At 35.2% G+C, this 25,656-nt stretch overlaps 3 protein-coding genes across 3 annotated transcripts; 1 reads left to right on the top strand and 2 right to left on the bottom strand.

The window, feature by feature from the left end:
- Positions 1-1,842: 1,842 nt before the first annotated feature.
- Positions 1,843-2,973, top strand: LOC112500862 (putative germin-like protein 2-1). Its single transcript, XM_025104468.1, has 2 exons — positions 1,843-1,960; positions 2,322-2,973. The coding sequence occupies exons 1-2, from the start codon at positions 1,849-1,851 to the stop codon at positions 2,855-2,857; spliced, it is 648 nt and encodes a 215-aa protein (XP_024960236.1). The 5' UTR covers positions 1,843-1,848; the 3' UTR covers positions 2,858-2,973.
- A 786-nt stretch (positions 2,974-3,759) lies between these two features.
- LOC112500601 (pollen-specific protein SF21-like) lies at positions 3,760-14,041 on the bottom strand. The gene is made up of 11 exons (XM_025104113.1): positions 13,852-14,041; positions 12,861-12,960; positions 12,662-12,759; positions 12,134-12,222; positions 11,631-11,691; positions 11,450-11,536; positions 8,074-8,151; positions 7,922-7,978; positions 4,903-4,958; positions 4,535-4,670; positions 3,760-4,012 (listed from the first exon to the last, which is right to left on the bottom strand). The coding sequence occupies exons 1-11, from the start codon at positions 13,912-13,914 to the stop codon at positions 3,773-3,775; spliced, it is 1,065 nt and encodes a 354-aa protein (XP_024959881.1). The 5' UTR covers positions 13,915-14,041; the 3' UTR covers positions 3,760-3,772.
- Positions 14,042-15,694: 1,653 nt separating this feature from the next.
- Positions 15,695-23,346, bottom strand: LOC112501160 (protein arginine N-methyltransferase 1.1-like). Its single transcript, XM_025104830.1, has 9 exons — positions 23,037-23,346; positions 21,220-21,230; positions 20,777-20,932; positions 19,576-19,639; positions 19,339-19,481; positions 18,286-18,373; positions 18,077-18,192; positions 16,885-17,035; positions 15,695-16,040 (listed from the first exon to the last, which is right to left on the bottom strand). The coding sequence occupies exons 1-9, from the start codon at positions 23,263-23,265 to the stop codon at positions 15,835-15,837; spliced, it is 1,164 nt and encodes a 387-aa protein (XP_024960598.1). The 5' UTR covers positions 23,266-23,346; the 3' UTR covers positions 15,695-15,834.
- Positions 23,347-25,656: the final 2,310 nt, after the last annotated feature.

The raw sequence follows: 25,656 nt of genomic DNA, 5'->3' as shown, positions 1-25,656 counted from the left end.
CATTTATCGGATAAGCATTTAGGTGAACAGCCTCTAACTCAATAAACTTTTTCATTTGAATAATTAGTTCTGTGAAACTTTTTTTTAATGAATTTTTTTTTTTTTTTTTTTTTTTTTTTTGATTTTGAGTAATTACATCTCTTAACATTTCTTTTTTAATTAAATAAATTATCGAATTTTTTAAAAATAGTTATCTATATTCTTTTAACCTAAAAAATATATGTAACCAACTAGGAAGTTTTTTTGTATAAATTATATCAGTTTTACCGTTCTCAAACTCTTTACACCAAACGGCATCACGCCGCCCATCACCGTCCATTCTTCACAGGGACGGACCCATCAGTTTTTTATACGACGACACTATATAATATAGATAAAAAATAATTACGAAAAGCACGGTTTTTATCGACGTGTCTTCATGTTTTACTAATGTTATTAATTGTTCGATGTGTTTTTAGCCTAATTTCATTGTTTCATGGGATTTTAAAGTTTTTTGCTTGAATTCGAGGAAATTTTTAGTTTTTTTTTTTATCGATTTCGAGGGGTTTTTTTTGGTTGATTTCAAGAGTTTTTTTTTTTCCGGTTTTTTGTTGATTATGAGGCACGGTTGCACCTTCTTGAACTTTTGAATATTATACGGTGACACCTTCTAAAATGATATGGTTGCACTTTTCATAAACGGAAAAAAATTTAACCTCTTAGCAGAGAGATAACACGGTGACACGTGCCACCATATGCCCTTCTATGGGTCCATCCATGACTCTTACCCGATAAGCACTTGGAAGAGTCGTCACCCTCATTTACTGCGTAAGATTTTCGTTTCTTGTCTTGCCTCTTACCGGATAAGATTCTCGGTCTTTGTCATGTTAATCCTTAGCCCTCACCTTGTCCTCCATTGTTTACGTCCCTGAACCCAATCCTACCTACATGGTTTAGGTTATGTTGGGTCGAGTTGAGATTTTTTAAACAACAAATATTGGGTTATATTGTTCAAATGTCGTCAACCCGATCAACCCAACCCGTGTACAACCTTAATTGGATGATTATGTAATTACTCTTTGTGATCATATTAATATATTAAATGATATTATAATGAGACCAAAAGCAAAACGTAATCAGATGTTAGGTCAACCCAACCAGATGAAACCTGTTACAAAAATATATTATTTTAACTTGAATTCAGTTTATATATATTATCTGAAATGTAAATAAAGCAGAAAAAATATACTGGTTTGATTTGGCTTTATGCGAAATGGCATTGGATGTGTTTTTTTATAGACTATTTGCTTGGTCAAAAGATTTAACGATATTTGAGCCACCAAATCTTGTTTACTTGGTGTTACCATGTAAGATAGAACGTTTCAAACCCAACTCGAACTGTTTTAACCTTTTTTAAAATCGTACTCATTTGTACAACCAATGTAACCTAATCAATTGAAATATTTATGGAAATGATGATGGTTCATTTATTATGATTTGATATTTATGGAAGATGATTAGAGTTAATTAATTATGACCAACGTTTTATATTATGAAACAATCAAAATATTTATAAAAACACGTATTCGCTAGATTAAGTGGACGGTTGAAATTGAGTTGCAATGGTTGTACAAATAGGATGAGTTGTATAATAATTGCCCCCTCTCTGTTATGATAAAAATCGGGTCAAACAATAACTAAACAAACACAGATACCAACTCTTGTGAAACATGACTGTTTCAATGATTCACAGGATGACATTTGAATATTGTAGCTTTTAATCCATGACGTTTCTACCTTTTTTTTTTTTCTCTATAAAAACAACCATCAACTCCATATCCATTTCAAATCTCTCCGATCGATCCATTAATGGCTCGTGTTTTCACCTCGTTTACGCTTCTGGCTCTTGTGTTCTCGATGGTCATGGCTACCGACACCAGCCCGCTTCAAGATTTTTGTGTTGCAGACACGAGTGATCATGGTATTGTATATAATCGTGTCCCTAGAGATGCACAAGAAGCCCGAAACCAAGGGCTAGGCTACGCTTGGTCCAAGTTCTTTTTTTCAAAAGCACGGCTAGAAAAGCCCGATTGGGTCTATTTTTCATACCCAAAGCCCAATATTTTTTTACTGAAACGGGCTTGAATGACCTCTACCCTAGGCCCAAAAATGTCCAGCTATAAAAGCCCGATTGGGTCTATTTTTACACCTAAAGCCCATGCTCTTTTTTTTAATTGAAAACGGACTTGGAAGGTTTGGGCCTTGTGTATCTATTGTGTTTCATTTGGTTTTTCAAACTGTGTTTGTTTTCGGTGATATAATCGAGTTCTTTTTCATGGTAGTTTTTGTGAACGGATTCACTTGCAAAAACCCGAGTTTGGTTGAAGCGAACGACTTCTACTTTGGTGGATTACACATGAAGGGAAACACCTCGAACCCTGTCGGATCCAGGGTGACCCCGGTTTTCGTGGAACAGTTGCCAGGACTCAACACTCTGGGAATCGCAATGGCTCGTGTCGACTATGAACCATGGGGGCTCAACCCACCTCATCTTCATCCTCGTGCCACTGAGGTTTTGACTGTCGTGAAAGGCACTCTAGAGGTCGGATTTGTCACATCAAACCCTGAAAACCGTTTTATCTCTAAAGTGTTGCATGAGGGTGACGTTTTCGTTTTCCCAATGAAACTCGTACATTACCAAAGAAACATCGGAAACACGAATGCATTTGCAATTTCGACATTGAGTAACCAAAACCCTGGCATAGTCACAATTGCAAATGTGGTTTTTGGTTCAAAACCAAAGATATCAACTGATATTCTTGTCAAGACCTTTCAAACCAGTTCGGACATCATCAGTAACCTACAATCGAAATTTTAGATCATAAGCATAAAAATCATCCTAGTGTTTATTTCGATATTTTTTTTATCTTTAATATGTTCAATTTATGCGTTGTTTGTATTTGTCTAATATTTGTGTACTGTTTCCTTCATGCGTTTCAATTTCTTTTTTTGTCGACAAATCTTCTTAGTCACTTAGGTTCAGATCAAAATCTTTTACGCTGCTTGCTACTATCACCAGAAAGAATTTCAATCCATGGTTAGGAACTTCTTCCTGTGTTTGGTACACGAGACAATACAGAACAAGATAGAACAAGAACTTGTTGTCTCACGTTTAGTACAATAACTAGACTGCCCCAGATCAGACTGGGTGGGAAGAAATGCATTTTTTTTGTCTAAAACCCTAAAACATTTAACAATTTTTTCGCTCGCTTACCTCACTATTATCCTTCCAGTTTTATCTAATCCAGCATAGTCTGCATGCTACTTACTTTTTCACAAGTTTGAGTCTTCACATAAATAACCGTTCTACTTTCTTTGAAGTAGATAACATATATGTATACATCTCAACTGCCATAAGTTACAAGCTTAATAGATATGTACAAGTCACATCATAAATCACGAGACACCGTCACAAACCAAAAATAAATAGTTAAATGTCTAAAATGCCCTTCATAGTTTTCTAAAGAATGCGGTGCACCAACAATCATCATAATCAAAGTTTTGTGACGCTTTTATTTCCATCTCTACAGAAGTACAGAGTTTCAGATTCATAAAAGACAACAAATGAACGAACATTAACCATTCAAAAAATATATTTCCTTTCCTTTGTATCTACAAGTATATCTACCCTTACGTAGAATAAAAAAGATACCCCAAACTGTATGTGTATCTACGGAAGGATTTTTCGTTAGTTTTTTTTTTTTTTCTTTTTTTTTACGAATCATAGATTGTGTCAACTTTGTTGAGTACGTGGAGGGGGAGGAGATACCCGTGTTTTTATCCGTTTAAGCTTCACTCCCATGCTTTGAGGGGAGAGAAGCTCGGGTTTAATGCAAGATGGACCGAGACAACTCCTATGGCCGTTGTTGAACCAACATGATCGATACAAGCCAAACCCCTTGAGAAAATACTCCAAAGGAATCAACGTTGCATGAGGTTGTTCTTCTGTCACAATTGATCCACAAGCTTGTACCTGTGTCTCAGATATAGGTTTAAATGACCTTAAATGAGTTTTCAATTAGCAGTATGATGTTGAAAAGACGCTACAAGGTTAGTTTATAAAAGTGACTTCCATACTCGATCATTTAACTAGATACCCATCACCATATTGTGCATTTTAGTTCAATAAGTGAGATATTAATGTGGTTCAATCACCAGGTCCTTTGGATAAATGGCCTTAAGTGAGATTTTAAGTAGAAATATGACCTTAAAATAATTAGCTCAATGACCTTCTTCTGACATGCCCGGGTTAAAAACAGTGTGTCAGTCTGGACCCGGTTAGGAACAGTGTGTCAGTCTCTGGCCCAATTATAACAATGTGTCAGTCTGGCCCTATCATTCCTTAGCAGAATGGATGGAATGATGAGTTCCATCCAAAACCATTCAATGGAGTCCGTTTTTTGACCAAATTACCCTTTGTTATCGATGAAGAAAGCGCAATTTAAAGGGTAATTTAGACAATTACCCTTATATAAGTTTGTGATGTATAACATACCTCAACTAGAGCACAACATTTTCTGCCGAGTTTTGCAGTCATGTGAAGGGCTTCAGCATGAAATGGAGAGCTGTCCCCGACAAAGATGATTGTTCGGCATTCTAGATTCTCCAATTCTTCAGTGAGGTCAGGTCTCCTACTCAATTTCAACAAGATTTAAAGAAAGTTAGGATCACAAACTTTCGTAAACAGTTACTCCCTACCTCCCAAAATAAATCTCGACAATTTTATCCTTGATAAGAATTTCTCCATCTCATGATTAAGGATATAATTGGAAAGTAGGTACTCAATTTTGGGATAAATTAAAATAGAAATATGGACACTTATTCTAAGAGAGGGGTGTGAATAAAGATCTTGTGTATCTCTACCTGTCGATTGCTTGAAGATACCGCCACACATTGATGCTATTTCTTTCATCCAACAACTGTAGGAACAAAACAAAGCATATTGTTTTCATCATTCTATAAAGAAACAAGAACATTCCAGAAACAAGTCTAAGGGCCTGTCTGTAGCAGCTTAATGGAACTCACATCATATTCGGTCGGTTATAGATGATTGTTTGGTAGTGGCTTAATGATATAAGAAGTGGCTTATTCAATAAGCTTCTAGGGGAGCTTTATGCATAAAACGAAGTTTATTCCGAACATGTCCCTCCCAATTAAAAAATGAGCAAATACGCTCATTCCATTTGTGAAAAACCTTCCCAGTCTATATAGACAGATTAATTCACACAGACAGCTTTATCTATAAGGACTTAATTGAAAACCAACCAAACATCCCCTGAGGAATTATTCATTTTGGTCATTTACATAGGTGAATTCTATTCATACCCCTCCTATAGGGGGTATGTGAGTGATGTAGTGTGATAAGAAATAGGTGGTATATGAGTGGGGAAGGGGGTATGAATAGCAACCCCTTTTACATAATATGATTTTGTGCTCTTTGAGGTATAAGACAGGTACACGTACATCCACCCCTGGGGGGGGGGGGGGGGGGGGACAACCGGTGAGATGTACAGGGTAATATCCAGATGGAATATACTAGGCTTGTTTGGTTTGGTTTGGTTTTATGGTATGATTTGTGGGTCTCATTTATATGATCTAAGAAGAAAGAAGATATAAGTGCATATAATTTATCCCATTTAAGATATCATCAAGTCCAATTTTTTGAGTGGGTAAATGAAGATGGGACCCACAACATGAATAGAGTGAATTGTATAAGATATACTCCCTCCATCCCATGAAAATTGAAACATTTCTTGTTTAGGAAATTACCTATTTAACGCTCTTATTATTGCTACTTATTGATGCTATTTATTGGAGGGTATTTAAGGTATTTTACTACTGCCAAAAATGAAGAAGTCAAAGAGAGATGGTGTTATAGATAAAGGGAACTAGGAAAGGTTCCTAGTTTTATTATTGCTACTTACTGATGTCACTTTTTGGAGGGCATTTTTGGTATTTTACTACTGTACAAATGAAGAAGTCAAAGAGAGATGGTGTTACAGATAAAGGCTAACTGGAATAAGTTCCTAGTTTTGTCATTGCTACTTATTGATGTCATTTATTGGAGGGCATTTTTGGTATTTTACTACTGTAACAATGAAGAAGTCAAAGAGAGGTGGTGTTACAGATAAAGGCTAACTAGGATAAGTTCTTAGTTTTATATTGCTACTTATTAAATAATAATTTATAGATTTGGTCCCTAAGGTTTGTCATTTGTTATGGTTCTGGTCCTTTATCTTTATTTATTACAAAAGAACATTCCACCTATGCAATTTGTATTGGATTTGGTTCCTCGCACTGACGGCCATCCAACTTGTCCGTTAACTATAAGGGTAAATTGGTCCTTTTAGCATTTTTTTTCTTTATTTTACCATTTCCCAAACCACAGGACCAATCACTAATAACTTCCCATCATCGTTTTAAGTTTATTTGGAGGTTGTTGGGTCAATTTGTGGTATTTGTAGCCACAAGAATTGAAAAGTTCATCTTTTTGTGTTTAGAAAATGTTGAAACTAATCTACTATTTGATTCATCATTCATGGAATTCGCATTCCTTTTCTCAAGTGTGTTCATGAATCAACAACCATGTTCACCGAAGTTATGATTTGTAGTTCATGTCCATTTGCTCTAATACTACGGTATGTCGGATTTGTTGAAGGAGTTTTTGCTTCACAAATACTTTAGTAAGGTATATTCATGCTTCTCGCCTGTTGACCTTTTCCTTTAATATATTACTTTTAGTCACAATATTTCTTTGGATTGGATCGGGAAGTCCGCAGTAGTCTAGAGGTCCCAGAATCAGATATTGTTCTGGTATGCAGGTAGGTTAGTTATTTGGTGAACATTCTTCGGATTGGATTATATATTAGACTTGGTTTAGTTTTTATCTTGAATGGAATGAAGTAAATCTGGATATAGTTGTAACAATCAGATTTCCCTATGCTCATATATATATATATAGGGTCAGGTTTAGAGAAAACCACAAAAAAAATGAAAAAATTAAGGAACACTCTGGTAAATTCATCTAGACGGTATGCACATGTGCATATAAGTAATTTGTAAGCAATTTGTCTGGTATGCATATGTGCATAACATGCACACATGCATAAAAACCAAGAAACAACTTCAATTACTTGTATACACATGTGCATACCATCCACAACCTCCCTCTCTCTATATATATATGTGTGTGTGTGTGTATAAACGAGGGATCATGTGAAAATAAGAGTTATGATGAGAATGGTGAGAACACTTATGAGCCATTGGATGAGTTGACTTTTTAATCTAACTTAATTTTTTTCAACTACATTCATCTACCTTTATTTTCAAATTTATCTTAACTTTTAAGTCATTTTCAGGAACTTTTACATATGTTTAATCACTTCCACACGTATGAATTTGTTAAATTTTCAGTTATATTGATTATGGAAAAGGTAGTTCAATGTAAATGAATGTATATGAAGGTTTCATCCTCATCTTCTCACTATAACTCTTATAACCACCAGGACCCAACCCTATATATATGTAACTCCTAGGTTTCTCAAGTGATACAGATATAAAAGACCTGATTCCTATTCTATCATTTTTCTTGAAAAAAACCACGGAAACCTCTCACAACTCTACCCAAGGTCTGCATACATCATACCCCCAACTCTAAGTGAAATATACGGGGCATGTTTGGTTTGGATTGGTTTTACTACTATCAAAAAATTACATGCAATCAAGCATTTCAATTATCACAGGATTCCAATTTTCTCAAAATTTCAAAAAAATCAATATTAATTTTGAAGTTGAAAATGGGGCGTTTGGCTTCCATCATCAAATATGCCATAAAAAAGAATGGTTTACCCTATCCATAGAAGAATGACATCAGAAAACTAACCTTCCTGCATGATCGAACAATATCTGATTCTGGTACCTGTAGACTACCACAGGCTTCCTGATCAAATCCAAAGAAATCATGTGATTGAAACTATATATGTTAAAGAAAGATATTAGAGGAAAAAGATCAAAAGGCGAGAAGTCTGAATATACCTTACTGAAGTATCTATGAAGCAAAAACTCCTTCAATAAGTCAGACATACCGTAGTAATAGAGCAAATTCGACATGAACTACAAATCACAACATTGGGTAAACATGGTTGTTGATTCATGAACAATCAAGAGAAGGTATACGGATATCATGAATGGTGAATCAAATTGTAGATTAGCTTCAACATTTTCTAAACGCAAAAAGTGAACTAAAATGCACGATATGGTGATGGGTTATGTAGGTAAACGACTTTTTATGAAAATCACTTTTACAAACTAACCTTGTAGCGTCTTTTTATGATCATGCCCGTAATTAAAAACTCGTCACTTAACTTGTATCTGGGACACAAGTATAGGCTTGTGGATCAATTGTGACATAAGAACAATCTCATGCAATATTGATTCCTTTGGAGTATTTTCTTAAGGGATAAGGCTTGGATCCATCATGTTGGTTCAACAACGGCCTGAGGAGTTGTCTCGATCCATCTTGCATCAACCCTGAGCTTCTCTCCCCGCAAAGCATGGGAGTGAAGCTTAGACGGATAAAAACACAGGTATCTCCTCCCCCTCCTCGTACTCACCAAAGTTGACACGTTCTTTGGTTCGTTATTTAAAAACTAACGGAAAATCCGTCCGTAGATACATGTATAGTTTGGGGGTATTTTTTTCTATGGAAGGGTAGATATACTTGTAGATACAAAGCATCCAAGTGAAGCTTAATAGGATAACAAAACGGGTATATCCCCCTCGTATTCACCAAATGGTGTTAAAGATAAAGGCCTTTTTGGCGTAGGGTTTCCACATTTACTCCTCTCTCTTCATTAAAATCGGTCATTGGATCTAAAAAGTTGATTTCCCAGAATCCTAGAAGGGTTTAAGGCTTGGATTGGAGGTTCTCATTGGAGAACTCGGGTGGAAGCTTCGAAGATCTCTGAGGTTTTGCTTGGAAGTCTAGATGTGACCTAAATCTAAAAAGGTAAGTCAAGTTTACTTTGTCAATTACATTGCATGCTTATTTTAATCAATCATCCACACCCCGCCTCACTTTTTTATTTAATGCTTTCAACACATTTGCAAGTGACTACGTCTTGGACTGAGGAGACGACTCTATTTTTTGCTATCACAACTCGTTGTGTTTTAGAGATAATAGGATTCATTGTACTTTATTAATTGCCGCACTCGACACCCATCAAATTTTTGGCGTTGTTGCCGTGGACTCGGCAGGTTTAACTATTTTATGCCAAGGTTGCTACATGCAGGTTTACTAGGGCCAACAGATTCAGAAATAGAGAGGACAGCCAAAAAGTTAAGGAAGCAAGCCAAGATTCGAAAGAAGCTACTCAAGTCGACCTCGTCATCGCTACTTGAATATCTGTGAAAGACATTGATATGTCTACGTATTCAGACAGTGTAGAAGAGGAGGTGCACTCTAAAGACGAAAACACAATCCACTAGGCCGAGAAAGATATGGCAGCACCAATTTCCGAGAGCACTCTAAGACAATGCGCAGCACCCGATGTCAAACGACAACCACTATGCATCACTTACTACCTTGTTTTCATGGTTTTGATGATGAAAATCCATACAAGCATTTGACCAAGTTCCACATGGTATGCCTGGGAATGAAGCAACAAGGCACCACCAAAAAGAGTCTTAAGCTGAAGGCATTCCTCTACAAGTTCTTCCCCGCATCCAAAGTCGTTGGGCTTACACGAGAAATTTTCGGGATCAAACAGAAAGACGTTGAGTCAGTCACTCTACGAGTATTGGAAGCGTTTCAAGCGCCTATGTGTAAGTTGGCCTCATAACGACATTTTTGATGAGTTATTAATCCAATACTTTTATGAAGGTTTATTGTCGATGGAGCAAAAGATGATGGATGTCACGAGCGGGGGTGCAATTGTGAATAAGACCCCGACTCAAGCGAGTACATTGATCAATACCATGGTGGGGAACTCCAAGTAGTTTGGACCACAGAACGACATATGTTGAGGAGTGGGGTGCATGTTAAATCCCTAGACATTAAAATTACTGATTTGACCAACACTGTGGAACGGTTTACGATGGGAGGCATACATCAAATGGAAGCATGTGGGATTTGTTCCACTAACGGACATCTAACCGACGCATTCCCCCTCTAGGAGCCCGAAGAGCAAGTGCATGCCATGGGGGTGACAATTTTCAGAATTCACATAACCGGGCAATGGATCCTTTATCGAGTACATACATGATACAACCTTGAATGGCGACACCATCCAAACTTGAGGTATGTCCCGAGGCAAAGGTAAAGGTCAATTCCAACAAAAGACTACCTACAGCCCAGCAATTTCAACAAGCATAGCAGTTAAGTCAACAACCGGTTTTCCTCGGCAATTTCAATAGCAACAAACACCAACTGAAGGCACCATTTCAGCCAGGTGGACAGCAGTGGCAAATGCCACTTCAAGCTCCTAAAGGCTAGCGTATGTCCCTTCAAGATATGGTTAGGTCGTTAGCTACTAGCATGGTTAAACTTCAACATTACTCTCAGAAAACTCAAGCACGTAAACAAGATCTTCAAAACACTATGGTGTAACATGTGTTTTAATGGCATTGCATTGAAAGTGAATCGCCACATCCTTTTTATGCATATGTTTTATTTTGGGTGTTATAAATGCTTGAACTCACTATGCTTATAAGCCTAACACTTTTCTTGTTGACGTGTATCTCAGGTTCTAGTGGCGGAGATACTAGCGTGGGGTAACTTGGTGCTTATTTAGAAGGACGTAGTGGCAATAGCATTTTTAGGAGCCTTGTGTAATTGGAGATAGCAACTTTCGGAGGTTTAGTGACACTTGGTCATAATGTAGTTCTTGTATGAATTACATTAGGAGGTTGTTAACCTTAAACCCATTTATTTCACATGTAATTGACTGATTTGGTTTCCCTTTTTAGGTTAAAGCCCGTATTTTGATATATTTTTTTTGAAGTATATAATATTTATATACAGCAAATGCAATAAATAAACTCGCACATCCTCCTCACCTTTGGTGAGGTTTGAACCCTTGACCTCCTAGGAGGCCAAAGACTACGATACCGCTAGGCCAAAGACCCTCTGTATTTTGATATCTATATACCAAATTTTTGTAATTTATTTTTCTCCCTACTTTTAGGGTGATACAGAAAACCTCTCTACTCCATAGGGTAGAGGTAAGGTATGCGTACCCTCCCCCAACCCTACTCCATGTGGGATTCACTGTGTTCGTTTGGTTTGATTTATGCAGATAGCCAGATACAATCCAATTTGGCGATATGATGTTATTCAGACGAGACATAGATCCACTAACGGGATGAGTTGTGTGAGATAACTATAATAAGAACATGAAACGAAATAACCAACCTTATTGTAAAACCATTCATTCCAAGTAGGTGCTCGGCATAGAGGGGAAACAAGTATCAAACCAGTAACCCTTTCACTATATTTTAACTGCAAAAAGAAGAAAATATTGTTACTGGTCAAACTCAAACATGAAATTTGGTTTATATATGCTACGTATTGACAACGTAATGAAAAATCATACCGCAAATAGTGTAAGAACATAGGCACCCGCCATGGCTCCCATACACATCACTGAACCAAGCCTGGAAAACTCAAAATACACACCATCATGTGAGCTTATTCTAAGATCATGAAAATAGTATAATTTAACATTCACTTCTCTCGACATATGATTTTTACATTGAAAAAACTAAAGAGCGTAATTAATGAAAATGCGAGTAAATTCCTTCCATGTCGTCCTCATGCCAGAATTAGGTGTGTAAGTTCTCCATGGAACCACAAAACTAGATTGAACAAGATCAGATCGGTTGGCCTGGACTGGTCCAGTTCAAGAAAACTTCAGTTGGTATTGGTTTGTGGTTTCAGGTGTTGAACTGAACCAAACCAACTTGTACTAAATTGAATTTAAACTGATTAATCTTGTATTAAGTTGTTTATTTATTAAAAAATAATCCAAATGTATTTAATAATACCAACCCGCTTAAGCCTCTAGTTACAAGCACCAAGATTTAGCATCATGATTACCTAAAATGATTGAGGACCTCGAGAATTTGATCACTAAAATCTTCAACAGTAGGCACAGAATCATCTATAGAAATCGATGCAGCTCCCAACTGCAACAACTCTTGTGCAAGTCCAGAAGAGAATTTTATGTTAACAATGTAATTAAGCATCATCTCAAACCTACGAAAATATGTGCCTCGGGTGCGATATGCATCATCCACATGGTTTGGCTTTCTCGGGATTACAATCCCCTAATTAAGATAAGATTTCCATGTATTTTAGGTTTGTTCGTCCTTTTTGGATACACAACAAGTGGAAGGTTCAACCATGACGTAAAACGACCTTAAGAAAGAGAAACCACGACGTGTTTCAACTGCACCCAAACCATATGAGATGCACCTAAACCATATGAAACGCACCCAACTCACACCCGTCACACCCAAGTTCAGCGAAGCCATATCCACGTTTCTTTTTGATAGCTGGGATACGGCTTTATCTGAAGTATTGGTGCTTCATAGTCTCAAATGAAAAGTTGAGAAATCAACGGACCTCGTGACCAGGTGGAGTAATGTGATAAATGCAGAAATTGTGGAGTAGCAATGAAGCTGATTCAGGACAGAAGAATAAGCCCCGGAAACAAGAAGTGTCTGCAAAAAACAAAAGATCAAACCAAAAGATAGCTGCCATAAAACATACATTTAAACAAGAAACAATACTACGAATAAAGACAAGATTTAGTGTTGCTTACGGTTTAGAGCTAAATCAGGATAAGTAATCAATGGTGGCTTTTCTTGATCTCCATAAACGATAACAGACACAGGACCATGGCCAGTTATAATGATATGTTCCTGAGTCAAGATTCCACAACATCACGGACACACACACACACAACCCATAAATGGAAAATTAACAAAAGTAGCCATTTTGGCCGACCAAATTTATCTCTTAGCCATTTCTCTCTCATTTTTTCAAAAAAATCACCACCTCCGCAAGTAACACTTCCTCAACTTACGAAGGGGCCAAAAATAAAGATAAAAAACAATTTCTGAATATGGTCCGTAAGTAGACATCCATAAGAACACATGTATTCACATATGGAAGATGAATCAATGGTAGAAACTTGCATTTTGGTGCACAAATGAAGCTCTGACATGTGGCACATCCAAAGTTGAGATGTGCTGACCATGCTCAGAAATTGTTAGTTTTTTATTTTTTGGCCCTCTGTGGGTTGAGGAATGGTTACTTGCGGAGGTGGTGATTTTGTTGAAAATGTGAAAGGTAAATGACTAAAAGGCAAATTTGTTCAGCGAAAATATCTATTTCTGTTGATCTCCCCCCATAAATTCATGTGGTTAACCCAATTGGGTATTCATCATACAAAAACAATGCAGAGAATGCATGGGAATTCAACAACTAATTAGTATTATTGCATATACAAACGAAATTCCCAATATAAGTATTCCAAGAACACTAAATAGGGCATAAATCATGTCTGGAAACGAATATGAAATTTCTCCAAAAAACAAATTCAATTTCAAATACATTGAACTTGAAATTATGATATGTATACATGAACATTTCCAGATAAGATAATAACACAAAATGTGATATGGAAAAATGTGTAATACAAGTTGAAATTGAAATAGGGATTCGAGAAAACAATTCGTATTAAGCAAATTGGATGATACATACAAAAGTGGAGAAATCAAAGAGACGACGAAAGAAGAATAGAAAGAAACCTTTTCAATAAGATGATTTGGCATATCCACGGCAATGGAATCACCGGAATGTGCCATGGCCATGGCGGTCTGTGTCTGACGAACGGCGAGAAGTAATTCCCCCCTCTACCTTATTATTATTTCTCCCTTCTTTTGGTAATTATTTTCTCTCTCTGAAACTGGTAACCATTGTATAAGTAGTAAGCATTTGTGGTTTTTATACGAAGCGATTTTTCCTCCATTTTCCTTCCTTCTCTCCATAAATTTGTCCTCTCTCTCTCTCTCTCTCTCTCTCTCTCTCTCTCTCTATATATATATATATATATATATATATATATATATATAACTACAACGTTAACTTCCACCGACGAGTAGTGGCGGAGGGTGATCGGAGTTATCGTGTGTGTGATCTTCGTCGATGTTTTTAATCCATGTCGTTTGTTAAAAAATTATTACTTTTAGTCCCTCTGGTTTGGAAATTATAATTTTCATCCCTCTAATTTATAATTCATTGCTATTTTTATCCTTACAATTTATAATTTATTGTTGTTTCCATTCATATAGTTTACAATTCTTTACCGTTTTGATTCTTGTGATTTGCTCAAACTGTAATAAATTGTGAACCATAGAGACGAAAAACACAATTTCTAAACCACAAGAAGTAAAATTGTAATTTACTCTCTTTTTTTTCCTTTTTCCAAGATAATTTATACCATATTATAAAGCATTTGATAAAAACTCTTAAAATCATTTTTTTATGCGTAAAATATTGTTTATTGATGTATATTACTTAAAATTCAAAATTACAAGTAAATAATGCATATGTACAACTTATTAAAGTTTCATGTTTGAATTCGTGTAATTAACTGTAGATAAACATAATCAAATACTTAATAAACATTTCATTTTAAATATAAAAAATCTAAAATATAATTAGGATAATCATTGTTTTATAACATAATACTTAATTATTATAGTTATAAAAAATTATATTATTAAATCAAAAATAAATTACTTCGTTCTTAAGCCTAAATTGAATTTAAAAAATTACACAACAAAGCAAGAGCTTTTAAATAGTTAATCTGATGCTAATATCGATATATTTTTTTAAATTTTTTTTAAGATATCTTCAAATTTATACTTTATTCAAAAATCAAAACATTATCGTTTTTTCTCAAAACCATATAAAACCGTATTAACATCCACATGAGACATAATAAAACAAAACATTAAAATCGAGATGTATCTCACTGCATTGCGTGAGTACCTTTCCAGTAGAGAAAAATAAAATGGTGTCTAATTGGTTTGAGCTTGGCTCCAAAGATCAAAAGTGTCAGGAGGTCTCAGGTTCAAATCCAAGCAGGAATAAAAATCCCCTTGTGGCCACAAAGGTTCAAATGCGACGACTCCGGACTATCTGCAAAACAGGTAGTCACCCTATGATTAATCGACTCGCATAACGGATTGGATTTCCAGGTTAATAAAAAAAAAAAAGTGAATCAAATTCGATTTGGTCAAATTTTAGATTTGGTTCCTAAAATAAACCATCTTATACTCATAGTCCTTAACTTTACAATATCATAGCATTTAAGGTCCCTACAGTTAACATCATCAATTAATAACCATTAGAAAAGATAAATCAGTTACAAGAACCAATAGGTCCTTTCTAACCGGTCTTGACTGGCTTTTTTGATCGAGCCAGTCAACAGATTCTCCAAGAAGGTTCCTAACTGGGCTTAACCGATCGAGCCTTGACCGGTCCCTGTTTCAGGCCGGTCTCGGTCCTCCCAGACATGACCAGTTATATTTGAAGAAAAAGCATAAATAAGAATCAATTAATTTAAAAGCATCAACAAATTGGCAATCATTAAATCATCATTAATTAAAAGAATCAATTTGGGATACAAAATTTGATGCATAAACTGGGATTTTAAACCACTTGCAAAAACACCCCAGATGGACTTCCCTCCATTTTGCGCTACAAACCGATCTTCTCCGTCAATTTTAACGCATTTTGTATTGTTGGGTTCTCGAGATGGTGGTGCGACGACCGTTTAGCGTGTACTTGAGAGTGATATCAACATCTCGCGGGTTTTTCTTGTTTTGAGTCACCGTCATGCTTCCAGCAACAAACTCGCCTTGGCATATAGTCAACACATCTTCAAGATATAACACCGTTTGCTTCCAATGTGTATTCCTTGATTTTGGACCTGGATTATGAGCAAAAAGATCGTCGGGACGGGACAGTACAAAAACTTGTTAACCAACATCAAATTGGTAAATTACTAAACTACACGTGTCAAATTAAAACCTTCCACAATATTCTCTTACGCGTATTTTAGATGCCAAAATACTTTTATTCCCTCCGTCCAAAATATTGTCCACATTTCTATTAACAAGTTTTGGGACTTTCAAAAGTAAGGGGTCGTTTACCAGATGCTTAGCGCCAAGAGAAATTACCCTTATTTAGGACATGTTTGTTAGCAGCTTAATGAGTTTAATGGGACTCACAGCTTATTTGGTAGTGGCTTAATACTATAGAAAGTGGCTTATTCAATAAGCTTCTAGGAGGGAGCTTTATGCAGAAACCCAAGTTTTTTTTTCCAAATTTGTCTATCCCAGTTAAAAAACACACTCCTTCCATCTATGAAAAAACCCTCCAAAACAAAAACCTTTGCAATATATATAGACAATAATACACACAAACAGCTTTATCCATACAGGACTCGTTGGAAAACCAACCAAACATCCCCTAAGTCCTTGTTATGTCTCCCTACTACCAGGTATGATTCGTCGCTTTTGTCATGCTCAATCGGTAAGGTAAGTGACAACTGTAAGCGCTCTAAATTTCTACTTTCCAATTTTACCCTTAATCATGAGAGTGGGAAATTCATTACTTCCTCTATCATTAGGGGTAAATTTGTCATTAAACTAATTAAAAAGGGTAATGATTCAAAATATTAAAAAACAGACTATGTACCTTTTTTATTGTAGACATTTATTTTGGGAAATAATTTAAACCAATTACAAGAATGAAAATAGAAAATAGCTAACCTGTAGAGAACCCCGTCATTTTGTGACACACGCTAAAAGAGACGTCAAAGTACGCTACAAGAGCATGAATGTAATCATCACGTTGAGCAATAAGCTTAAAAGGAGCTGTAAAGGATGCATCCCCAGACGTCATCTTCGAGATATTCATGGTCTGTAGAAACAATTTAAATCGGTCATAAAAATACAAGGTTGAGAGTCCGACCAAGTGGCGGGAAGCAAGAGTCGCCCCCTCCCCCCTTGCCCCTATAAATCCTCCTCATAGGTTGCCAATTCGAGTCCCCTTAGGGTGCGTTTGGTACAGTGGACATGACATAACAGAATCACTATTCCACATTTGACAGGACTTTTATGTGGAACAGACTAAAACAAAATGGGGAAGAAAGTGGAACAGGGGTGTTCTACCTCCACCCTATGGAACAAGGTGGAACATGCCTATATTTTACCAATATAACCTCAAAACCAAACTTAATTCTCTTCTAACACATCAAATATACCTCCCTCTTTACATTTTATTCATTCTTTAAATTTTATTTATTATATTTTATTCTCTTTAAAGTTTCACTTTATTGTCCTCAAAATATTGTTTTTATACGGTTTCTAAATTTTGATCAATTTATGTAATTTATTAAATACTAATAATTAAAAAATAATATAGAAAAGGTATAAAATAAAAATTAAAAACTACATAAACTTTTTGATTTTTGTGTCATTTTAATCATCTTGACGAAAACTTTCTAATAATATATTGTTATAAAAAATATTTATTTTATTATAATTTAATAAAATACATATATTAATCGAAATGTATGAACAGCTCATTAGGACTAAATTGGTCATTTTATCTGTTCTAATATGTCCAGTTCTGTCTTACCAAATGCTGAACAGTTTCAGCTCTATCCTGTCCGGATAGCATACGGCATACGCACCCTTAGTGCCACTGGGAATTTTCCCGAATGTTATCTACATGGCCCATGGGATTAGTCGACAAGGGCGGCCCCATGTGGAGCCATACCGTAAATTTCTATGGTTTTCACCCTTATGGTCCAATGGTGTTACTGCTTGAAAACTTTTCTGGGTCCCCTTTTTTTAGTCGAGGTGCAAGCAAGCTGGCTCGGACACCCATGGTTACCCAATAAAAAACCTAGAAGATTTCAAAATAAGCGGAAGTGCGAAGGGTACATATATTTCCCACCTTAAGTAATTGGCTATTTGTGACGATTTGATTCTGGTCAACTGTGTCAACAAGCGGTTCCATCATGGACTGCTTCCTAATGCAGCTCATGTCAAAGCCGTATACGTTGTTCCAAACTGTGATCATAAAATATAAATTCGATTAAGTTTGAAGAACATTTGTACGTTTAAATTCAGATAACAGAAGATTCTTTAGAGGGAGTAGCATACATTCAATCTTGTCCTCTTTGTATTCGGCATCCTCGATTGCTGTCAGATAGAGAGATGCATTATCAGGTAGCACAATTCCGTTGCTAACCTGTGGAGGACAAACAACGATTTCAAGAAAGGCAAAAGAGAAGATGAAGTAGAGCAACAGATTCTGTATCATGTTGGAATATGGTCGATTCCACATCAAATTACAGAGAAACAATGGCAACCTAATGTCTTGTAGAAGATTAAGAAAGATGAACATAAGATCAAACCTTTCTCGTATAAAAGAAATTGGAGGTACAGATGATTCACTTATGCTTTATTTCCAGTCAAAGAACCAAAAATATCGGATAATTGTGATACATAAAATGTGAAGAAACATCATCTAACCCTTCAAAAAGAAAAGAAAAGTATAGAAATTTATGTAATGGATTAAAACCTACGATGTCCAAAAAAGGCAGGAGGTCTTAACCATATATATATTTTTTAGTAACAATGAGAGCTAAAATTGGAAGTATATTATATTATATATATCCCTCAAAAACAACAAAATGATGAAACTACAGACATGTTTGTTAGCAGCTTAATAAGCTTAACAGGACCCACAACTTATCCAGTCAGCTATATATGACTGTTTGGTAGTAGCTTAACCATATAGAAAGTAGCTTATTAAGTAAGCTTCTAGTAGGAAGCTTTATGCCATAAAGCCAAGTTTTTCTCCAAACATGTCCCTCCCAATTTAAAAACGTGTTTCTTCTATCTATGAAAAAACTCTCCCAAACAAAAACTTTCCCAATCTATACAAGATAGATTAATCCACACAGACGGCTTTATTCATACAGAACTTAATGAAGAACCAACAAAACATCCCCTACATGTGATCTTAATTTTACAGGAAGAAATTAAGAAATAAAATAGTAAAACAAAAGACTACAAAATTAATAATAGGAAGTGCCTAGGTTGATTAGATTTAGATGGGTACAAAGAAGCAAGTCTGGAAACCGACCCAAAAGATTACAAGATTCTCCAACTGGAACCGACCTAAAAGCCAAAAATGGAGGTGAAACTTACCAACCATTTGTCACGAGCATACAAAACGGTATTCAACATGTTCTCATATAACAGAAAGTACCCCATCCATTCTGAAATAATAATATCCACTTGAGGAACTGGAAGGTTAATTTCTTCAATTTTTCCCTTCAAAACAGTTATAACTGTATATTGAAACAGAAAGAGGACAAATTAGTTTACTAGTCAATCCAATATTTTAGAATATGTACAACCTTGGACTTTAAAAGATGCTATTACCACTTGAGAAACCATTTGCTTTAACAATTTCTTGTGCCATGTCAGCCATCTGCGAGCACTCAACCTGCAGAAACAAGTAGCATCACATGCCAGAAGTTTGACAAGAAACAGAAAAAATATAAATCTGTATACTGCAAGTAAGATAGTATCACATGCAAAATAGAGGCGGACGTGGAATTTTTTTCAAGTGGTGGCACAATTTGACTATAAAAACAAATATATTTTCAAAAAATCATCATTCGTCTATTGGTTGGTTCATAGCTTTTCATATGTGAGGTCCTGTGTTCCAAGTCTTTTTGTTGCAAAAAAATTCAAAAACACAATAAATCTGAAATTAAAAACTAAAAACTAAGAAAATGACACTAACAGGGTTTGAACCCAGGAGTGGGGTGGGAGAAAAGTCATGCAAACCAACTCTACCAAGGGAAACTAGTGTCATCGTTGTAGTTTTAATGATACACAACAAATTGATATGGATAGAACCTTTCACAACCCTATAATTTTTTACACTACAATGGAGGAACTAAGAGGTGGCCCGTGCCACCATATCCAATCAAGTGGGCCCGCCCCTGATGCAAACACAAAGCATTCAATAAACTTTCTGAAAGAGATTGTAGACACAAACATTCCAAGCTCAAATATATAATTGGCTGTGAGGAAAGACCATAGTGGGTAATTTGGTAAATAAATAAATTCCATCCATAGACAACCAAGTAAAAAAATGCCTTCATGCAGCATCTTGCTACCAATGTTAATGCGAAGAAAACCAATACTCTCCACCCACTATGCTACCTTGTTGGACAACCACATATAGCATCTTGCTATACTTTCAATAACAAAGAAACAACCCCCTCTCCCCCAACCAAGGACGTAAGTTTGAACCCACATTTGAACTCACCCTTCTTAGTGGAAAGAAAAATAAAAAACCATGAGCATTATGACAATTATGACCAAATGCTGCAACCATTTAGAATTGTTGTGTGTATAATGGTTGTCCCCTAAACAAGTTTCTTCCAATAGTGATCAGGCCTAGGGTCCAAAATAAAAGAAGCCATCAAGAGACTTCTCCATGACCCATATAATGATGTTTGCCACCCCATTTAAGGTGAAACTTGATGCAACAAACCAAAAAAGTACATGCCAAAAAGAATACACTTGCATGTTAGTAGAAGTCATGAGATAGAGAAAACAAAATACATACAGCATACACATGCTTTGCCCCAGCTTTTGCACAGAAGAGGGATAGTATTCCTGTCCCAGCACCAACATCAAGAACAATCTTGTCCTTGAATAAAAATTTGTTCTTATAAATAACATTTTGGTAGGTCTTCGTTCTAACCACATCCTTCAGCATTTCCTGCACATATTTGGAATATTTAAGTTCTAATTGGTTTGGAGAAAGCCTGGATTCATAAACCGAGTTACACATGAGAGGAAGAAGACAAAGAAGAATCCACCTTGCATGGTGTTTTGACTATAGATGTATTATTTACACAAACTACAGAACAGCTATTCTCACTGGTTAACATTCTTTATGTAGAAAATGATGTATCATATTAGCAAATATCATATGGTAGAAGGGATCTATCGTGTGGCAGTTAGTTGTCATGTCGCTTTGTCAGTTGTAATAGATACAAGGCTTACCTCATGAATACCTGCAGACAGAAAAACAAAGAAAGAAAAGCATCAGAAAAAAATTGAAATCAAATTAAATAAACAATAAAGAAATTAGCTTTTTTAAGTTTATAACATTTATATGTGAAATTAAACACACACTCATGTCTCACCTTTGGTGAGGCTGGAACCCTTGACCTCTAGAATGGTTGGGTTACTAGATACCACTGGGCCAAAGACCCTTTGGTAAAAATTAGCTATTTGTTAATTACGGATATGAAAATAATGGGAAAAATCGGATTCAGTTGTCAATGTCCCTATCGGAAATAAGATCGACTATGGATTCAAGCCATAGCACATGGTTTCATATATCCATTAATAAGTTGTGAAGAGTTTAACCATGAATAATCTCTAGAATCTTTTGAATTCACAGGTTCCATCTTGTCACTTCTTACTTTGTGGTTATTGAATCGTTCGGGTCATGTAGAAACAAGGTTAAAAGCTTCCATAAAAGCTAGACCAAGCTTATAGTTATAAGCCAGGCTACAAGCTAACTGAACTGTATAGAATTCAAGTCATCTAAAATGCAGGGTCAATTCCAGCTTGAACCTGTGTTAAGTTTCATGAGTTCATCTTCGAGCCAGGTTGGTAAGACTTAATAAGGTTTAGGTTTCATTTGGCAGACTGAAATGAATAAATCCACAGCTTGTATCAAGTCTGATTTATCCATCACAATGTAATCTGCCTTTCTTTATTTCCATAAAAAAAATTTAAGACACAATTTAGTTCCATGAAAATGCTCTCAGCCCTCTATGATAAAAGATCACATTTTTGGTCTTGCCTACATAACCGCGAAGGAAACAAATAAAGGCAAGGAACCACTGTGTTGGATAAACCAAACCTGATAACAAGTTGCGGCTTTATTCATTTCGTTCATTTCAGTCTACCAAACGGCACCTAAACTTTGATTAACGAACTCATGAGTTCATCACATATTCAACAGTTCAAGCTGGAACCGAACCCTACGTTTCAGACCACCCAAAACTTATGCAGTTCAGTTTTGTTCAGCTATGATGCGTTTGGTACCCAGACCAGACAGAACATGACAGTTGTCTCAAATTTGGTAATACAAAACTGGACAGAACAGATAAATGACCAATTTACCCTTAATGAGTTGTTTATAATTTTCTATATATTGATTAACCTATGTAATTTATTAAACTATAATAAAATAAATATTTTTTAAGAAAAATATATCATTAGAAAGTTCTCGTGAACACCATTAAAATTGCACCAAATAAAAAGTTTATGTTGGTTCCAATTTTTATTTTATACATTTCTCTATATTATATTTTTTATTACTAGTATTCAATAAATTACATAAATTAATCGAAATATAGAAACAATAAAAAAAAATTGATAAAGAAAAATGAAAGTTTAAAGAGTATAAAATACAATAAATAAAATTTAAAGAATAAATAAAATATAAACGATAATCTATTTGAGATTTCAGAAGAGAATTATGTTTTTCGATAAAATATAGGTCATTTTCCACCTTGTTCCAGAGGTGAGGTGGGCATCTGTTTCGCTTTGTTCACTGTGTTCCTGTTTCTTCCACGTAAGTAAATGTCCTCCTGACAAGCGTGGAACAGTAACTCTGTACCAAACGCACCCTCAAAACCTTACTCTCTCGTAGACATACTACTCTACATTTCATTCAATGGGCTTATAAATTTCTCTCAAAAACTACCTAATGGATACAACTGATACGTTTACGTTTTCCTTTCACCAACAAGCAGAAACAACAACATAAACAGAGACAATAGAGTTAATTACTAGTTATTTACCGAAATGAGAGTATGAATCGAAGTAATAATCAGCGCTGGTCTTATCAGCACCAACAATGGAAGAATCCTCGGGCTCACACATGGCAGAATCCTCCTCCAAGTTCGAGCTGCCGGTGGCTGCTTCTTCTATGGTTTCGTCTGCATCTTCGAACTCGAACCTGGTCTTTGATGCCGGCATAGCATCTGTCATTGTTGAGTTCTGGGCGTCTGTCTTCCTTCCTGGATCCATAAGTTTTTAGGGTTTTAGGGTTTATGGAAGGATAAAGGGGGGCAGATGAAATGCAAGCTTGGTTTTAGGTTTGTTCGGTGCTTTTGTATGCAAAAATAAATCCCACTTTGTATCAATTTCATTGATTTTAATATTAAATTTACATTAAAAATAAAAATAAAAATAAGTTAGAAATTTAGATTTTTTGACGAATTTGGATTGCAATGGATTTGAAATTATTGATGTGTTTGTTTGTAGGATCTGAAATGAAATTGGATTTCATAATTTATAGAAAAATTATAAATAATTATAAAAATAATTGAATTATATTTTTATTAATCAATTATTACAAAAATGTTTCCAACATTTATTTAAACTTTATTGTATACAATTCTACGAAATCCTATGAAATCATGAGCACTCCTTAAGGATTTCAAAATCTTATATTTCAAGGATTTCAATTAAATCCAAGTATTTCAAATCCGGACAATCCAACAAACCAATCATGGGATTGGAATGAATTTGAAATGCAAATCCCCCAAAATACATGTCATCCGTTCAGACCAAACGGGACCTGAGGGAAAACACTAAAAAGCTATAAATTTTTGAGAAACACTCTAATAATCATTTATTTGTATGGTATGTACATGTGTATACAAGTAAATAAGTAATTGAAAATATTTCCTAAAGGTGTACAAAAAACCGTCAAATTGTTCGACCCGCTAACAAACCACTAGATCGTAAATTAAGAGGGTTGGAGTTGAGTTGGCCTAACTCAACTCACCAATCTGCCGCTAATCTATGCTACTTTTATAATGCATTTGATCAAAAACTCTTAATCACCATTCGTAATGCATAATGCAGTGTCGTTTTATGCATATAAAACTCATAGTTTAATTTCAGATTTGAAACGAGGCTTGATAACTGTGTACATCATGAATGGAGAGATAACGGGGTTTCACTTTTTTGGTCCGACATTCTCACTGTGCTCCCAAAAAAATTTAAGCCATGTGTGAATCTGCGTTTTCCTAAAACCGAATGGTCGTTTAAGAGGTGCTGAAGTTTGAAATCTTATTTCACTTATGATTTAAAGAGGTTGTGCTGACATATGAAATATGAACCAATAAGACTGTTTGTGTTTTATAGACTGATAAACGTCTGAATTTGTTTAACTTGTCTATTTTACCCATAAAAAAAATATATTGTTGAATTTTTAAATAAAATTTATACAATTTTAAATATTTATTCAGCATCATTGCCAATTTTACATGTAAATTACATAATTAACATTCGTTTAAATAGGTATGCGCTACCTTAATGGTGAGCATGACAAAAACCAAAAATCTTACCAAATAAGATGCATAACGAGGACAAAAGATCTTACCCACTAAGTGATGTGGAAGGTTCTCAACAGTTATTTGGTTGGTTTTTCCGTTAAGTGTAGTAGGTTGAGTTTCGGTGAGAAGGGAACTATTGGTTAGAAGCGTAAGAAGAGATCTCCACCCTTAGATTAATTATAATTGAATGTTAACACTAATGAGATGCACCAATATGCACCAAATCAATTATCATATAGCAATTCATGGGTGGGCATGAGATTAAAAACAAGTAAGGATTCAAATATCTTCTTACGCTTCTCACCATAACTTTCTTCCCGCATGATCCTTCGCTTAAATATTCTATACATCAAGTTGTCCGTGTGGATTAATCTGTATGAATAGACTGAGAAAGTTATTGTTTAAGAGAGTTTTTTATAGATAAAATAAAGCTTGTTTTTTTAATTTGGAGGAGTAAGTTTGAAAAAAATTGACTTTTTGCACAAAACTCCCCCTGTAAGCTTACTGAATAAGTCACTTTATGTATTATTAAATCATTATCAGATAGTTATGTATATCTGACTGAATAAGCTTTGAGACTGATTAAGCTAGCTGAATAAGCCTCGAGTCTGATTAAGCTGTTAACAAATAGACCCATATATGGTAAACATTTACCCGGAAAAAAAATACTTGATGCAATTAATTTTGAATTTTTGATAGTCGAAAATATTACCTAAAACAGTTTCCTACCGGTAAAAATCAGCTTCTAAGAGGGTGTTTGGGATTACTTATCAACTTATTATAAGTAAGAAGAGTTTTAACTTTTTTAAAAAATCCCTTATTACTGGTTTGTCACCGGTATAATCTGTTTATCCAAACACTCAAAAATACTTATTACCGATATCTATACTATATTATAATGCATTTGGCTAAAACTCTTAAAAACTCTTAAACTCTTAAAAACTCTTAAACTCTTAAACCCGTTCATCCCTATCCGATTTCATCCCATAACTGAATTCGTGTAACTAACTGCAGATAAACACAATCAAATACAGGATAAACATCTTATTTTAAATATAAAAAATCTAAAATATAA

Source organism: Cynara cardunculus (assembly GCF_001531365.2).
Source record: "Cynara cardunculus var. scolymus isolate 2C chromosome LG 17, CcrdV1, whole genome shotgun sequence".
Lineage (NCBI taxonomy): Eukaryota > Viridiplantae > Streptophyta > Magnoliopsida > Asterales > Asteraceae > Cynara > Cynara cardunculus.
The sequence above is the reverse complement of the archived record's forward strand: the minus strand, read 5'-3'. Positions and strand labels throughout refer to the sequence as shown.

Bases quoted from the DNA above. Each gene is read 5' to 3' on its own strand.
- LOC112501160 (XM_025104830.1), bottom strand. From the start codon at position 23,265: ATGGATCCAGGAAGGAAGACAGACGCCCAGAACTCAACAATGACAGAT. The intron at 19,640-20,776 runs GTATGTATTTTG...TTGTTTCTGCAG, and splicing joins GGGCAAAGCATGTGTATGCT to GTTGAGTGCTCGCAGATGGC. The intron at 18,193-18,285 runs GTATGCTACTCC...TTATGATCACAG, and splicing joins CAAAGAGGACAAGATTGAAT to TTTGGAACAACGTATACGGC.
- LOC112500601 (XM_025104113.1), bottom strand. From the start codon at position 13,914: ATGGCCATGGCACATTCCGGTGATTCCATTGCCGTGGATATGCCAAAT. The intron at 8,152-11,449 runs GTTGGTTATTTC...TGTGATTTGTAG, and splicing joins ATGAATGGTTTTACAATAAG to TTCATGTCGAATTTGCTCTA. The intron at 4,013-4,534 runs GTATGTTATACA...TCTGAGACACAG, and splicing joins AATGTTGTGCTCTAGTTGAG to GTACAAGCTTGTGGATCAAT.
- LOC112500862 (XM_025104468.1), top strand. From the start codon at position 1,849: ATGGCTCGTGTTTTCACCTCGTTTACGCTTCTGGCTCTTGTGTTCTCG. The intron at 1,961-2,321 runs GTATTGTATATA...TTTTCATGGTAG, and splicing joins TGCAGACACGAGTGATCATG to TTTTTGTGAACGGATTCACT.